Here is a 15,554-nt window from a genome sequence, read left to right as displayed (position 1 = left end):
TCGTGATATAAGAAAAGCATTGTGTTGATCGAAAATCACTTTTTATAATTTCACCGAATCTATTCGTTTTCGAACTTCTAGAATCAAAAAAACAGATTTTCAGACAAATCTCGGTGTGTTTATGTGTTACGTTTTTCCCAATTTATACGTTTATTTTTAAAAAATTTAAGAATACTTTGTTTTTCAGAAAAAAAGAATTTTCTAATTTTTCTTTCAAAACTTTTTCATTTGGCTGCCAAGTCCTATCAGTTTCAGATTTTTTACTCCGTCGTCTTCGAGATGACCGCTAAAGTTTGTCGGACAAACCGACAGATTTTTCCTTTTTTATGGCGATAAAATATATCGCGAAAAATCAGTCCTTCCGGCTTGTTTTCTATTCTCTTATTTTGTATGAGAAAATCTGATCGTCGACGGATATCAATATTGCTTGTCGTAAATCGAGGAGTTTAGGTGAACTTCTAAAATCACGCGTGAGCGTTTTCGCCCTATTTCAGAATGCTGTCCGACTTGCGAAACGAGGTCACCCTGCACAGCGCTCGTCTCATGCATCGACGTCAACAGTTTTTGGATGCTCAAGCCCCAACATCCTTAGCTGTCGTTTCGTACAGGTTCAACGAAGAGATAAAAAGAAACGGGATCCAGTTATTCCTGCAGGACTCTAAAGGCCCTAATTTTATCACAATTACCGTTTTCGACGTCTGTTCGGCTTTGACGCACCATCGCGTCACGCAGTTACGTCAGATCAAGATTATAATCAGTGCTAAAAATATTTGCCTGTTACACGCATCAAGGATCATTTTCAATTAACCGTATCTAAAAACTTCTATCAGATTTAAAAATGCACGATTCCACTAAATTAATGATTCATCGCGATAGACAGTTGGTTGATAACGATGCAAATATAATTAAGCTACGCTCTTCAAGAGCGTCGACGAGTGTTGTTCCTGAAATTTGCACATTAGCCATGGGAAGTAATGAAAATTTTCAATTTTTCCAACGTCTTAACACAATTCCACTATTGTCCTTATATTTCATATCTCCGGGTTAATGTAATGGAAAATAAAATGAATAAACAGGAAAAACGAGGACGAAACGAAAGTGGCGAATATACAATTTACGATTCGCAATATGCTGGCTAATAATTATGCGATAATTTTGAATGGGCTCTTCGGTAATTGTTCTCGGGACTAATCTGATTAGTTTATACAGTTTGGTACGCTGATGAAATTTTTTTTTTTTCAGCCAATTCTTCGTAAAACATCGACCCCAAGATTTCGTGAGCTTTGTGTAACGTTGCGTAACTTATCGTTGGCTAGCAGCTCGGCTTTCTCGCCTGAAATGTAAGCTTTAAAAATACATTTATTTATGATGTACGTGTAAAACGCGTATTTCGAGATCTGCCGCTGTTTCTGTCGCTTTCAAACAGCTGTTTTACAGTTTCTAGCTCTGCTATACTAATCATCGAATAGCTTGAGATCCGGATCGCTAGAAACTAGTTCATTTTATACGTCAAGATATCTGTTAAAAAATACAATCGCTACAAACAATGGCCGTAGTATATCTCGCAGTTAGAGAAAAAAATTTCAAGCCTCATCAATTTGTAAAAAATATTTATTCAGGAATTCACTTGTTTTTATTACATTATTTACATGGAAATAAAATTAGAATATTTGATTTTTGGCAATTCGCTTCACTGATTGTACACTGGTAGAATTGGTTTTTTGAAAGGTCTATCCCTTCCCCCAAATCTCAGCTGCCCAGATTCTTTCTTACCTCCGAAGCCGCCACCTTTAAAATAAAATAAAGACTTGAATTTAATTGTGGAATTGATCGATTCTCTCACACTTCACATTTATTTATAGTTTCATGTGTTTCTACACATTGTATACATTTATTGAGTGCTTGAATAATTATCGTTCTTTTATTTCTTAATATACAAGGTGCCTAGAGTTTTCGCGTCCTGAACGACTAGATTTTCAACAAAACTATAAGCCAAGTTCTCAATACTTGATGTTTTACCTAATCGTCTGGGTTTCCATCCGCTCATAGTTCGTCCGCATTCAAAATCAACGAATATACGACAACCGTTGAGTGAAACGTCGTGAAGTCGACTTACAGCTCTGTGCGCCTGCTCTACATTCTTCATTTCAACAAAGGCGTAGCCCTGAGGAAGTCCTGTCACAACATCTACGATCAATTTGACAGACAGCACGTCTCCTTGTCTGGAAAAACACTGCAAAGTAAATGAGTTAACTCAATTGTCAACATGGCTTTTAGTCGCATTATAATAAAACACGAGTACTGTCTATGGCAAATGTTCATCAACAAACCTCTTTCAAATCGTGTTTTGTGATTTTAGATCCTAGTCTGCCCACAAACAAGGTTCTTTCTGGCTTTGACTTCAGATTCCTGGGCGGTTCATAGTGCGCTTCGATGGCTCGACTTACCGCCTTGTCGTGAGGCACTGTGTCGGTGCCATCTATGCTGCCAGCTTTGAGTGGATCGTACTTTCGAGCGTAAGGGCTCCAGTGCTTCTGACTTTCCTCCTTGGAAAACAAGAAAGATGATTACTTCTCTGCGTTGTCGAGAACACGGTTATAGTTCATATCCCACAATTTAATGTAACTTCAATAAATTGGTGTAATTTGAACAATATTAATTGTTTGAACTACGGGGTAATCGAAGCTGAAAAACACGAATTATTGAATTTGTTAACCTAACTTTGAAACTGGGAAAAAGTCGTGATTTAGATACAAAATAAAAATTTCGTAAAGTGCTGGAGCCATTTTTGTGATAATGATTCTGCAAATGGTTATTTATTTTTTATTAATTGTTACGCACCATTTGACAATGTGAATTAGCAATTCACACGTTTTCTTTGGTTCGAAACCTTCGTTGACGTTAAGTGAAAGGTTGTCAGGAAGCCCAGAGCAGATAGTACACTAGCAGTTATCGACAGAAGCTTACCACATTCGAGTCAATATCAAGTCTCCGTTGGTAAGATCTTGACACAAGTCGTTGACTGAAGAACACGAAGACTGATACTCCTGGGTAAATTTTTGTGCAGTTTTCGGCGGGCAGGCGGGCTCAGGTGGGCCTGAAAGCGTATCGACTCTACCCAACGAGCTCGCACCGACATTCGTAGCAGCCAAAGAAGTGTCGGTATAGAAGCTTCAGATCGTGTCGGTACAAAGCGAGTACGTCAGACTACTTGTCAACTGCGACTTAGAAATGTCGATCAGCTCGGTCATCACCGTGAGCAAAAGCGGAGCCGCGTCCACCGCCAATCACCTCCGACCACCTTTGTCGTCGTCGACCACCTCCGGTCACCGCTAGCCACCACCAAACACCTTCTACCATTTCCGTCCGACTCCTAGCACCCCCTGCCGCAGCCGACCAATTCCTACCGCCACCAACCACCTCCTGCAACCTCCTGCTAGCTCTGACCACCTCCTGCCATTTCCGAACACCTTCTACCTTCCCCTACCACCTCCGACCATCTCCGACCACCTTATACCACCCCCTACCGCCTCCTACCATTTTCGAACACCTCCAACCACCACCGACCACCTTCGTCCTCCTCATCCACCTCCTCCACCCCCCCTCGTTGTAATCGTTGTCCTCGTTCTCCTCGACCTCCTCCGATCACCACCAACCTCCTTCAAACACCCCCTACGTTGACTGAACAATATAAAGACGGTTGCCCTAATGGGCTTTGGTGTGACAACCGAAAATCGTCGTACGCTTTCGCTCCCTGAGATGTTCCAGCTGTAGAGTTGAGAACTTATTGCAGAACACCAGAGAGTTACCGATTTCGACATGATGTTGGCTGCATTCACCTTCCGAGTAACACAGGCTTCGCAATAGTAAGCCCAAGCTAGTACTTAGCCTGCCTGTACTTATCGAGTTGAAGCGTTACCGACTTGTCGGCGATACAAGAAATTAATAATGAGAGTGAATTTCTTCCAGAATTCGTAGCAAAACAGTAATTCAATTGAAGTATAGGTTCCCGAGAGAAAAATTTATACATACATCATAAATAATAACAGATCAGATTTGATAATGATGCAGAGACCAAGAAGTATATATGCATATACGGTCCATGTACGATATTGATATTATATATATGATACATTTAGGATTAATACGTGATGCATACTATGAATTTTATAATTTTCCAAGAGACAAACTAGATTATCTACAATAATACGGCTTTAATATGAAAAGAGAAGAATTATTCATTTCGAAATGGGATTCTATTCGACGCGCGCTTCGTATATGAGACAGTATTTAATGCATTGTCCTGATTTAAAGACCTAAAAAGGTGATTGTCGGCGATTTTCTTTTTTTTTTGATAGGGAAAGATAGAACAAAGCTTCTTGAAACTTCCAGTATATTTGAACACATTTGAAAGGTACGAGCAAACATTTTTATCATTCGACTATCGCAGAACGGTAGCGTTATTAGCTGACCCGTTAACTGAAGAATATATCTTTAGTCAACGGCTGACCATCGAAGGGCCTAGCCGCTTGAGTCTGGAATCGGCAGGAAAGATAAAGTGCGTATTTCTTGTCTGAAATGTAGAAACTGAAATCATTATACATCATATCATATCATCATACATCATACATCATACATCATGATACATGATAAATAGTATTAAAGTTCGAAATCAAAGTTTGGATGTTCGGATGTTCAGAAAGTGACGTCACCCGACATTTTTTTTCTCTTGACGTCAACGATCTGCTTGAAAATCTGCTAGCCGAATTTCTCAGTATGGAAACAACCGTGCAATAGAGCGGACGTACGAGATTCACGCTCCGCAGATTTCGACTACCGGGTTCTCTACCTCCTGGATCGTGCGCTGCGGATCCGCTACTTGGTGATACTCGACTTCCGGGACGAGCGTTCCGTGGTTTCTGCGGACCTAGTCCGCTACCTGGTGAAACTCGATTTCAGGGATGAGCGCGCCGTAGTTTCTGTGTTCGGGGTACGTTACTTTGTGCACCTCGACTTCATGGACAAGCTTAGTGGTTTCTGCGCTCCAGGTCCGATACCCGGTGAAACTTGACTTCAGAGAGAGGACGAGGAGGACGAGGAGGTGAAGGAAGACGAAGAGAACAAGGAGTGCGAGGTGGACGAGGAGGACGGAGGTGGTTAGGAGTGCTTGCTGGCGATCGCGGGAGACAAGGAGGACGAGGATTTCTGCACGGTGAGTTTAACATTTTTATAATATTCAATGGCAATTGTAATTATATTCTAAAATTTTTCGAACTTGTCATGTTTACAATAAGTTGTTTCAATTGATTTTTCGCGCAAGCACATATTCAGTAGCTTCAAATGCGCAAATAAACTTTATTAATATTAATTAATTAATCATTTATATCAATCCTTACACGATATTTTTGACGTGTTCTTATACTGAAAATATTTATCACTATTCCAGGAATGACCTGAGGTGGTTATCGGTGGTTGTTGGAGGTGGTAGGCGGTGGTCGGAGGTGGACGAGGAGGAGGACGAGGAAGACTAGGAGAACAAGGTGGACGAGGAAGACGAGGGTTTGTGCTCGGTGAGTTCAACATTTTTATAATATTTGATGAAGTAGGATCAGGATCAGGAGTAGGAATGGAAGTAGGATCAGAAGGAGGAGTAGGAGTAGGATCAGGAATAGGATCAGGAGTGGTAGTAGGAGTAGGAGTAGGAGTAGCAGTAGAAGTACAAATAGGAGAAGGATCAAGAGTAGGTGTAGGATCAGGAGAAGAATTAGTATCAGAAGTAGTCAACCACCTCCTCCCACCTCCGACCACCTTCGTCCTCTTCGTTCACCTCGTCCCCGTCCTCTTCTTCTTCCGCCGCCTCGTTGTCCTCGTCGTCCTCGATTTCCTCGACTACCGCCGCTCACTTCCAACCACCGCCGCTCACTTCCAACCACCGCCAAACACTTCCTACCCCCTCCTGCCCCCGCCAAACACCACCAACCATCTCCGTCCACCTCCTACCACACCTTGCCGCTTTTTTCTGCTCTTTTTAAATCATATTATTTACTCAGAGTAATTTTAGTTAGGAACTTTCTTAACTAGCGCTTATATCTTAATCATTTTTCTTCAACGTTGTAATTGCAAGATATAACTAATTTTTAATATTCCGCATTGCAGGAAAGTCCGTCAATGGAACGGTCTACTGACTCCGAAGGATCTCTACTGGATGTGGATGAAACTTTGGAAAGAAGTAAGGAGATTCTAGGATCACCATTCTACGAAGAAAGTAATAAGATCAAGAATTCTTAACTTGTATACTAATATCGCCTTGTCTTCATTTGTATCAAAACATCTATGTTTGCACGGTCTTGATTGAAGTTGGAATTTCATGTTGACAATTGATTTCAGAACTGCGTCAGCTGTCAACTGGCCAATTAATTAACAGAGCTTCTCGGTGAAATGGAATCCTTGGTTGGAGCGCTCAGCGAAACTTTGATAGCTGAGTATTATTATTATTAATATTAGCTTACTTTTGTAAGTATTTATGAATATAGCCTCCATGAATATTCATTGTTGGTATATAAGGTCTGGCAACGTACCTACTTTCTGTGAGAGATGTTAAAGATTTTCAACACAATTATGTTTCAGTTCTGTGCCACACCTAGTGATCCACTAGTACATATCCTCCGACGTGACATCGCTGTGCTACGTATAAAGAAGAAAAGATTTATTAAGATGAAGATTGCTCCTCTCTTCTTGCCATTGTGTTTTCAGCCATTGTTGTGCTGTGTGTTTAAAATTTAGGACAGTATATAATATAGAATATCAGGTACAGCTACGAATATAGCACTGCAATAAATCTTATAGAAATGGGATCACATTGAGATTTATCTGTATTTATAACTCGACGCGAGAAGGCAAAAATCAATGTAATGCCATCTGTAAGGTAATTGGACTCGTATTTGCACTACGAGAACTCGTTGGGCATTTTGCCGTGAAGTTTGAAAAATTGTTGTACAAGAAATTAAATAACTATAAAAATGGATAAAAAATATTATCTCTAATAGTGAATGTAGCTAATACAGCTTTAGCCGTATATTGATTATGTTAATGATCTATTGTGACAAGATCGGAATTAGATAAGCTCTCTAAATACTCTTTTCTAGTCTAATAATTTATATCATGTATATGGAAATGTATATTTCTTCAGTTTATACAATCACTGCACTAGGATTACCCTTGCCATGTTTCATGGTGCGCTTGTGTAATTTGTACATTATTAACCTTACGTTTTACTCTATTTGCGAAAAGTTGTGAGTGTTTCTAATGACTTCGCAATTATCTAATCACATGTATGTGTATATATGTATATGTATACTTATGCATGCGTATATACATGTATACACATATTTAAAACTAGATTTTTACAATAAACACAGAGGTTTTAGTATATTCACATACGGATTTCTGTGTATAGGTATACTTGAACTAAAATATCCTTATCTCTAACACGAAGTTCTTCGTAATTCGTATTTGTTCTTTTAACCCAATGTCCTACATACGATGGCAAAAATCGAGATCCAACTTGACTGAGTCTCAAAGCCCTGTTGACATAAAAGCAGCTATTTGATAGAAATTATGGTTTATAGTTTACACAGCCCATTGCATGATATTTCATTATAAATACATATGTTTCAATGTATTTAGGAATAATGTATCGGATATACAAAGGTCATGTGCAAATAATAAATGAATTCGACCGCAGATTGATGTATTCATTGGAGCTTTATCAATAAATTTAAGCTTTGTTACTTCTCTTATTTTATTATGGATAATTAAAAACATTTCCGACTATTCGTGCTGTGGAAGCATGGGGATTAAACCAAATGTAGCAAAAGATTAGAAACAGTGTATGTAGAGTACGGTTATTTTTCTAACAATGCAAACACGTGCCGCTAGCTCAGTTTTGACATATCTAGAATACCACGCCTTGCGAATTAGCTTACCAGACAGAGATGAATGATGAATTTTAAGGACTGCATTATCGTTGTTGAATACTCTATGCCTCATGGAAAAAGAAAATCTGTAACGAAAAAATTGATGCACTGGATCATCGTCGACTTTAACTTTTCAAATGTCCTACCATTTTCGAACACCTCCAACCATCCTATTTACCTATATTACTAGATCAGCTATGATATGAAAAGAGAAGAATTATTCATTTCGAAATGGGATTCTATTCGACGCGCGCTCGATGTATTCCATAACATTAGTATACATAATTATTACAACAACTTTTCATTTGCTCTCTCGATCTTGAATTTTCATAGGCATAGAATCGGAACGCTGCTTTAGCTGGTCGCAAGTGAAGTATCTGCGTTGGGTGGAGGAGCAGAAATGTTTTTCGAAAAGTATTCGGATGGAAAAAAATTCAGAGTAACTGCAATACATCACGGATGCGCTAATTTTGAACGAGATGAAATGGATGCTTCGTATATGAGACAGTATTTAACGCTGCGTAGTGATTTAAAGACCTAGAAAGGTGATAGGGAGAGAAAGAACGACGCTTCTCAACACTTCGAGTGTATTTCAACACACATTTGCAAGATAGGAGCGAAATTTTTCATCATCCAACTGTCGCAGAACGACTGCGTTATTAGCTGACCCGTTAACTGAAGGATATATATTTAGTCACCGGCTGACAATGGAAGGGCCTGGCCGCTTGAGTCTGGAATCGGCAGGAGAGATGAAGTGTGTATTTCTTGTATGAAACGTGAAAACTAAGAGCATTATACATCATATCATATCATCATACATCATACATCATACATCGTACATCATACATCATCATACATAGTATCAAAGTTCGAAACCATAGTTCGGATGTCGGACGTTCAGAAAGTGACGTCACCAATTCAAAATCAGCTAGCCGAATTCCTCAGTCGGGAAACAACCGCGCAGTAGAGCGGACGGGTGAGAGTCGCGCTCCGCAAATTTCGAGTCTCGGGTTCTCAACCTCCCGGATCCCGCGCTTCGGGTCCGCTACGCGGTGAAACTCGACTTCCAGGATAAGCGCTCCGTGGTTCCTGGTTCACGTTTACAATAAATTATTTCAATTCGTTTTTCGCGCAACCCCAAATTCGGTAACTGTCAGTCCGCTAATAAAATTTCTCGACTTCCAGGATAAGCGCTCCGTGGTTCCTGGTTCACGTTTACAATAAATTATTTCAATTCGTTTTTCGCGCAACCCCAAATTCGGTACCTGTCAGTCCGCTAATAAAATTTCTCGACTTCCAGGATAAGCGCTCCGTGGTTCCTGGTTCACGTTTACAATAAATTATTTCAATTCGTTTTTCGCGCAACCCCAAATTCGGTACCTGTCAGTCCGCTAATAAAATTTCTCGACTTCCAGGATAAGCGCTCCGTGGTTCCTGGTTCACGTTTACAATAAATTATTTCAATTCGTTTTTCGCGCAACCCCAAATTCGGTACCTGTCAGTCCGCTAATAAAATTTCTCGACTTCCAGGATAAGCGCTCCGTGGTTCCTGGTTCACGTTTACAATAAATTATTTCAATTCGTTTTTCGCGCAACCCCAAATTCGGTACCTGTCAGTCCGCTAATAAAATTTCTCGACTTCCAGGATAAGCGCTCCGTGGTTCCTGGTTCACGTTTACAATAAATTATTTCAATTCGTTTTTCGCGCAACCCCAAATTCGGTACCTGTCAGTCCGCTAATAAAATTTCTCGACTTCCAGGATAAGCGCTCCGTGGTTCCTGGTTCACGTTTACAATAAATTATTTCAATTCGTTTTTCGCGCAACCCCAAATTCGGTACCTGTCAGTCCGCTAATAAAATTTCTCGACTTCCAGGATAAGCGCTCCGTGGTTCCTGGTTCACGTTTACAATAAATTATTTCAATTCGTTTTTCGCGCAACCCCAAATTCGGTACCTGTCAGTCCGCTAATAAAATTTCTCGACTTCCAGGATAAGCGCTCCGTGGTTCCTGGTTCACGTTTACAATAAATTATTTCAATTCGTTTTTCGCGCAACCCCAAATTAGGTACCTGTCAGTCCGCTAATAAAATTTCTCGACTTCCAGGATAAGCGCTCCGTGGTTCCTGGTTCACGTTTACAATAAATTATTTCAATTCGTTTTTCGCGCAACCCCAAATTCGGTACCTGTCAGTCCGCTAATAAAATTTCTCGACTTCCAGGATAAGCGCTCCGTGGTTCCTGGTTCACGTTTACAATAAATTATTTCAATTCGTTTTTCGCGCAACCCCAAATTCGGTAGCTGTCAGTCCGCTAATAAAATTTCTCGACTTCCAGGATAAGCGCTCCGTGGTTCCTGGTTCACGTTTACAATAAATTATTTCAATTCGTTTTTCGCGCAACCCAAAATTCGGTAGCTGTCAGTCCGCTAATAAAATTTCTCGACTTCCAGGATAAGCGCTCCGTGGTTCCTGGTTCACGTTTACGATAAATTATTTCAATTCGTTTTTCGCGCAACCCAAAATTCGGTAGCTGTCAGTCCGCTAATAAAATTTCTCGACTTCCAGGATAAGCGCTCCGTGGTTCCTGGTTCACGTTTACAATAAATTATTTCAATTCGTTTTTCGCGCAACCCCAAATTCGGTAACTGTCAGTCCGCTAATAAAATTTCTCGACTTCCAGGATAAGCGCTCCGTGGTTCCTGGTTCACGTTTACAATAAATTATTTCAATTCGTTTTTCGCGCAACCCCAAATTCGGTACCTGTCAGTCCGCTAATAAAATTTCTCGACTTCCAGGATAAGCGCTCCGTGGTTCCTGGTTCACGTTTACAATAAATTATTTCAATTCGTTTTTCGCGCAACCCCAAATTCGGTACCTGTCAGTCCGCTAATAAAATTTCTCGACTTCCAGGATAAGCGCTCCGTGGTTCCTGGTTCACGTTTACAATAAATTATTTCAATTCGTTTTTCGCGCAACCCCAAATTCGGTACCTGTCAGTCCGCTAATAAAATTTCTCGACTTCCAGGATAAGCGCTCCGTGGTTCCTGGTTCACGTTTACAATAAATTATTTCAATTCGTTTTTCGCGCAACCCCAAATTCGGTAGCTGTCAGTCCGCTAATAAAATTTCTCGACTTCCAGGATAAGCGCTCCGTGGTTCCTGGTTCACGTTTACAATAAATTATTTCAATTCGTTTTTCGCGCAACCCAAAATTCGGTAGCTGTCAGTCCGCTAATAAAATTTCTCGACTTCCAGGATAAGCGCTCCGTGGTTCCTGGTTCACGTTTACGATAAATTATTTCAATTCGTTTTTCGCGCAACCCAAAATTCGGTAGCTGTCAGTCCGCTAATAAAATTTCTCGACTTCCAGGATAAGCGCTCCGTGGTTCCTGGTTCACGTTTACAATAAATTATTTCAATTCGTTTTTCGCGCAACCCCAAATTCGGTAACTGTCAGTCCGCTAATAAAATTTCTCGACTTCCAGGATAAGCGCTCCGTGGTTCCTGGTTCACGTTTACAATAAATTATTTCAATTCGTTTTTCGCGCAACCCCAAATTCGGTACCTGTCAGTCCGCTAATAAAATTTCTCGACTTCCAGGATAAGCGCTCCGTGGTTCCTGGTTCACGTTTACAATAAATTATTTCAATTCGTTTTTCGCGCAACCCCAAATTCGGTACCTGTCAGTCCGCTAATAAAATTTCTCGACTTCCAGGATAAGCGCTCCGTGGTTCCTGGTTCACGTTTACAATAAATTATTTCAATTCGTTTTTCGCGCAACCCCAAATTCGGTACCTGTCAGTCCGCTAATAAAATTTCTCGACTTCCAGGATAAGCGCTCCGTGGTTCCTGGTTCACGTTTACAATAAATTATTTCAATTCGTTTTTCGCGCAACCCCAAATTCGGTACCTGTCAGTCCGCTAATAAAATTTCTCGACTTCCAGGATATGCGCTCCGTGGTTCCTGGTTCACGTTTACAATAAATTATTTCAATTCGTTTTTCGCGCAACCCCAAATTCGGTAGCTGTCAGTCCGCTAATAAAATTTCTCGACTTCCAGGATAAGCGCTCCGTGGTTCCTGGTTCACGTTTACAATAAATTATTTCAATTCGTTTTTCGCGCAACCCAAAATTCGGTAGCTGTCAGTCCGCTAATAAAATTTCTCGACTTCCAGGATAAGCGCTCCGTGGTTCCTGGTTCACGTTTACGATAAATTATTTCAATTCGTTTTTCGCGCAACCCAAAATTCGGTAGCTGTCAGTCCGCTAATAAAATTTCTCGACTTCCAGGATAAGCGCTCCGTGGTTCCTGGTTCACGTTTACAATAAATTATTTCAATTCGTTTTTCGCGCAACCCCAAATTCGGTAACTGTCAGTCCGCTAATAAAATTTCTCGACTTCCAGGATAAGCGCTCCGTGGTTCCTGGTTCACGTTTACAATAAATTATTTCAATTCGTTTTTCGCGCAACCCCAAATTCGGTACCTGTCAGTCCGCTAATAAAATTTCTCGACTTCCAGGATAAGCGCTCCGTGGTTCCTGGTTCACGTTTACAATAAATTATTTCAATTCGTTTTTCGCGCAACCCCAAATTCGGTACCTGTCAGTCCGCTAATAAAATTTCTCGACTTCCAGGATAAGCGCTCCGTGGTTCCTGGTTCACGTTTACAATAAATTATTTCAATTCGTTTTTCGCGCAACCCCAAATTCGGTACCTGTCAGTCCGCTAATAAAATTTCTCGACTTCCAGGATAAGCGCTCCGTGGTTCCTGGTTCACGTTTGCAATAAATTATTTCAATTCGTTTTTCGCGCAACCCCAAATTCGGTACCTGTCAGTCCGCTAATAAAATTTCTCGACTTCCAGGATAAGCGCTCCGTGGTTCCTGGTTCACGTTTACAATAAATTATTTCAATTCGTTTTTCGCGCAACCCCAAATTCGGTACCTGTCAGTCCGCTAATAAAATTTCTCGACTTCCAGGATAAGCGCTCCGTGGTTCCTGGTTCACGTTTACAATAAATTATTTCAATTCGTTTTTCGCGCAACCCCAAATTCGGTACCTGTCAGTCCGCTAATAAAATTTCTCGACTTCCAGGATAAGCGCTCCGTGGTTCCTGGTTCACGTTTACAATAAATTATTTCAATTCGTTTTTCGCGCAACCCCAAATTCGGTACCTGTCAGTCCGCTAATAAAATTTCTCGACTTCCAGGATAAGCGCTCCGTGGTTCCTGGTTCACGTTTACAATAAATTATTTCAATTCGTTTTTCGCGCAACCCCAAATTAGGTACCTGTCAGTCCGCTAATAAAATTTCTCGACTTCCAGGATAAGCGCTCCGTGGTTCCTGGTTCACGTTTACAATAAATTATTTCAATTCGTTTTTCGCGCAACCCCAAATTCGGTACCTGTCAGTCCGCTAATAAAATTTCTCGACTTCCAGGATAAGCGCTCCGTGGTTCCTGGTTCACGTTTACAATAAATTATTTCAATTCGTTTTTCGCGCAACCCCAAATTCGGTAGCTGTCAGTCCGCTAATAAAATTTCTCGACTTCCAGGATAAGCGCTCCGTGGTTCCTGGTTCACGTTTACAATAAATTATTTCAATTCGTTTTTCGCGCAACCCAAAATTCGGTAGCTGTCAGTCCGCTAATAAAATTTCTCGACTTCCAGGATAAGCGCTCCGTGGTTCCTGGTTCACGTTTACGATAAATTATTTCAATTCGTTTTTCGCGCAACCCAAAATTCGGTAGCTGTCAGTCCGCTAATAAAATTTCTCGACTTCCAGGATAAGCGCTCCGTGGTTCCTGGTTCACGTTTACAATAAATTATTTCAATTCGTTTTTCGCGCAACCCCAAATTCGGTAACTGTCAGTCCGCTAATAAAATTTCTCGACTTCCAGGATAAGCGCTCCGTGGTTCCTGGTTCACGTTTACAATAAATTATTTCAATTCGTTTTTCGCGCAACCCCAAATTCGGTACCTGTCAGTCCGCTAATAAAATTTCTCGACTTCCAGGATAAGCGCTCCGTGGTTCCTGGTTCACGTTTACAATAAATTATTTCAATTCGTTTTTCGCGCAACCCCAAATTCGGTACCTGTCAGTCCGCTAATAAAATTTCTCGACTTCCAGGATAAGCGCTCCGTGGTTCCTGGTTCACGTTTACAATAAATTATTTCAATTCGTTTTTCGCGCAACCCCAAATTCGGTACCTGTCAGTCCGCTAATAAAATTTCTCGACTTCCAGGATAAGCGCTCCGTGGTTCCTGGTTCACGTTTACAATAAATTATTTCAATTCGTTTTTCGCGCAACCCCAAATTCGGTACCTGTCAGTCCGCTAATAAAATTTCTCGACTTCCAGGATATGCGCTCCGTGGTTCCTGGTTCACGTTTACAATAAATTATTTCAATTCGTTTTTCGCGCAACCCCAAATTCGGTAGCTGTCAGTCCGCTAATAAAATTTCTCGACTTCCAGGATAAGCGCTCCGTGGTTCCTGGTTCACGTTTACAATAAATTATTTCAATTCGTTTTTCGCGCAACCCAAAATTCGGTAGCTGTCAGTCCGCTAATAAAATTTCTCGACTTCCAGGATAAGCGCTCCGTGGTTCCTGGTTCACGTTTACGATAAATTATTTCAATTCGTTTTTCGCGCAACCCAAAATTCGGTAGCTGTCAGTCCGCTAATAAAATTTCTCGACTTCCAGGATAAGCGCTCCGTGGTTCCTGGTTCACGTTTACAATAAATTATTTCAATTCGTTTTTCGCGCAACCCCAAATTCGGTAACTGTCAGTCCGCTAATAAAATTTCTCGACTTCCAGGATAAGCGCTCCGTGGTTCCTGGTTCACGTTTACAATAAATTATTTCAATTCGTTTTTCGCGCAACCCCAAATTCGGTACCTGTCAGTCCGCTAATAAAATTTCTCGACTTCCAGGATAAGCGCTCCGTGGTTCCTGGTTCACGTTTACAATAAATTATTTCAATTCGTTTTTCGCGCAACCCCAAATTCGGTACCTGTCAGTCCGCTAATAAAATTTCTCGACTTCCAGGATATGCGCTCCGTGGTTCCTGGTTCACGTTTACAATAAATTATTTCAATTCGTTTTTCGCGCAACCCCAAATTCGGTACCTGTCAGTCCGCTAATAAAATTTCTCGACTTCCAGGATAAGCGCTCCGTGGTTCCTGGTTCACGTTTACAATAAATTATTTCAATTCGTTTTTCGCGCAACCCCAAATTCGGTACCTGTCAGTCCGCTAATAAAATTTCTCGACTTCCAGGATAAGCGCTCCGTGGTTCCTGGTTCACGTTTACAATAAATTATTTCAATTCGTTTTTCGCGCAACCCCAAATTCGGTACCTGTCAGTCCGCTAATAAAATTTCTCGACTTCCAGGATAAGCGCTCCGTGGTTCCTGGTTCACGTTTACAATAAATTATTTCAATTCGTTTTTCGCGCAACCCCAAATTCGGTACCTGTCAGTCCGCTAATAAAATTTCTCGACTTCCAGGATAAGCGCTCCGTGGTTCCTGGTTCACGTTTACAATAAATTATTTCAATTCGTTTTTCGCGCAACCC

The 15,554-nt window shown here is 40.9% G+C and overlaps 1 protein-coding gene and 1 long non-coding RNA gene across 2 annotated transcripts; one reads left to right on the top strand and one right to left on the bottom strand.

Annotated features, from left to right (window-relative positions):
- Positions 1 to 1,615: 1,615 nt before the first annotated feature.
- Positions 1,616 to 3,087, bottom strand: LOC124185433 (U11/U12 small nuclear ribonucleoprotein 35 kDa protein-like; the record flags this gene model as incomplete). The annotated part of the gene is made up of 4 exons (XM_046576209.1): positions 1,616 to 1,788; positions 2,020 to 2,233; positions 2,331 to 2,546; positions 2,968 to 3,087. Coding segments are annotated over 4 exons (648 nt in total), but the record flags the coding sequence as incomplete, so codon positions are not given.
- Positions 3,088 to 6,157: 3,070 nt separating this feature from the next.
- On the top strand, positions 6,158 to 6,654 carry LOC124185434. The gene is made up of 3 exons (XR_006871391.1): positions 6,158 to 6,265; positions 6,388 to 6,482; positions 6,628 to 6,654. It is a non-coding gene; the product is annotated as an uncharacterized LOC124185434 (long non-coding RNA).
- The last annotated feature ends 8,900 nt before the right edge of the window (positions 6,655 to 15,554 follow it).

The sequence above is a fragment of the Neodiprion fabricii genome, chromosome 6 (assembly GCF_021155785.1).
Source record: "Neodiprion fabricii isolate iyNeoFabr1 chromosome 6, iyNeoFabr1.1, whole genome shotgun sequence".
NCBI lineage: Eukaryota > Metazoa > Arthropoda > Insecta > Hymenoptera > Diprionidae > Neodiprion > Neodiprion fabricii.
This window is presented reverse-complemented; position numbering and strand designations above follow the sequence as displayed.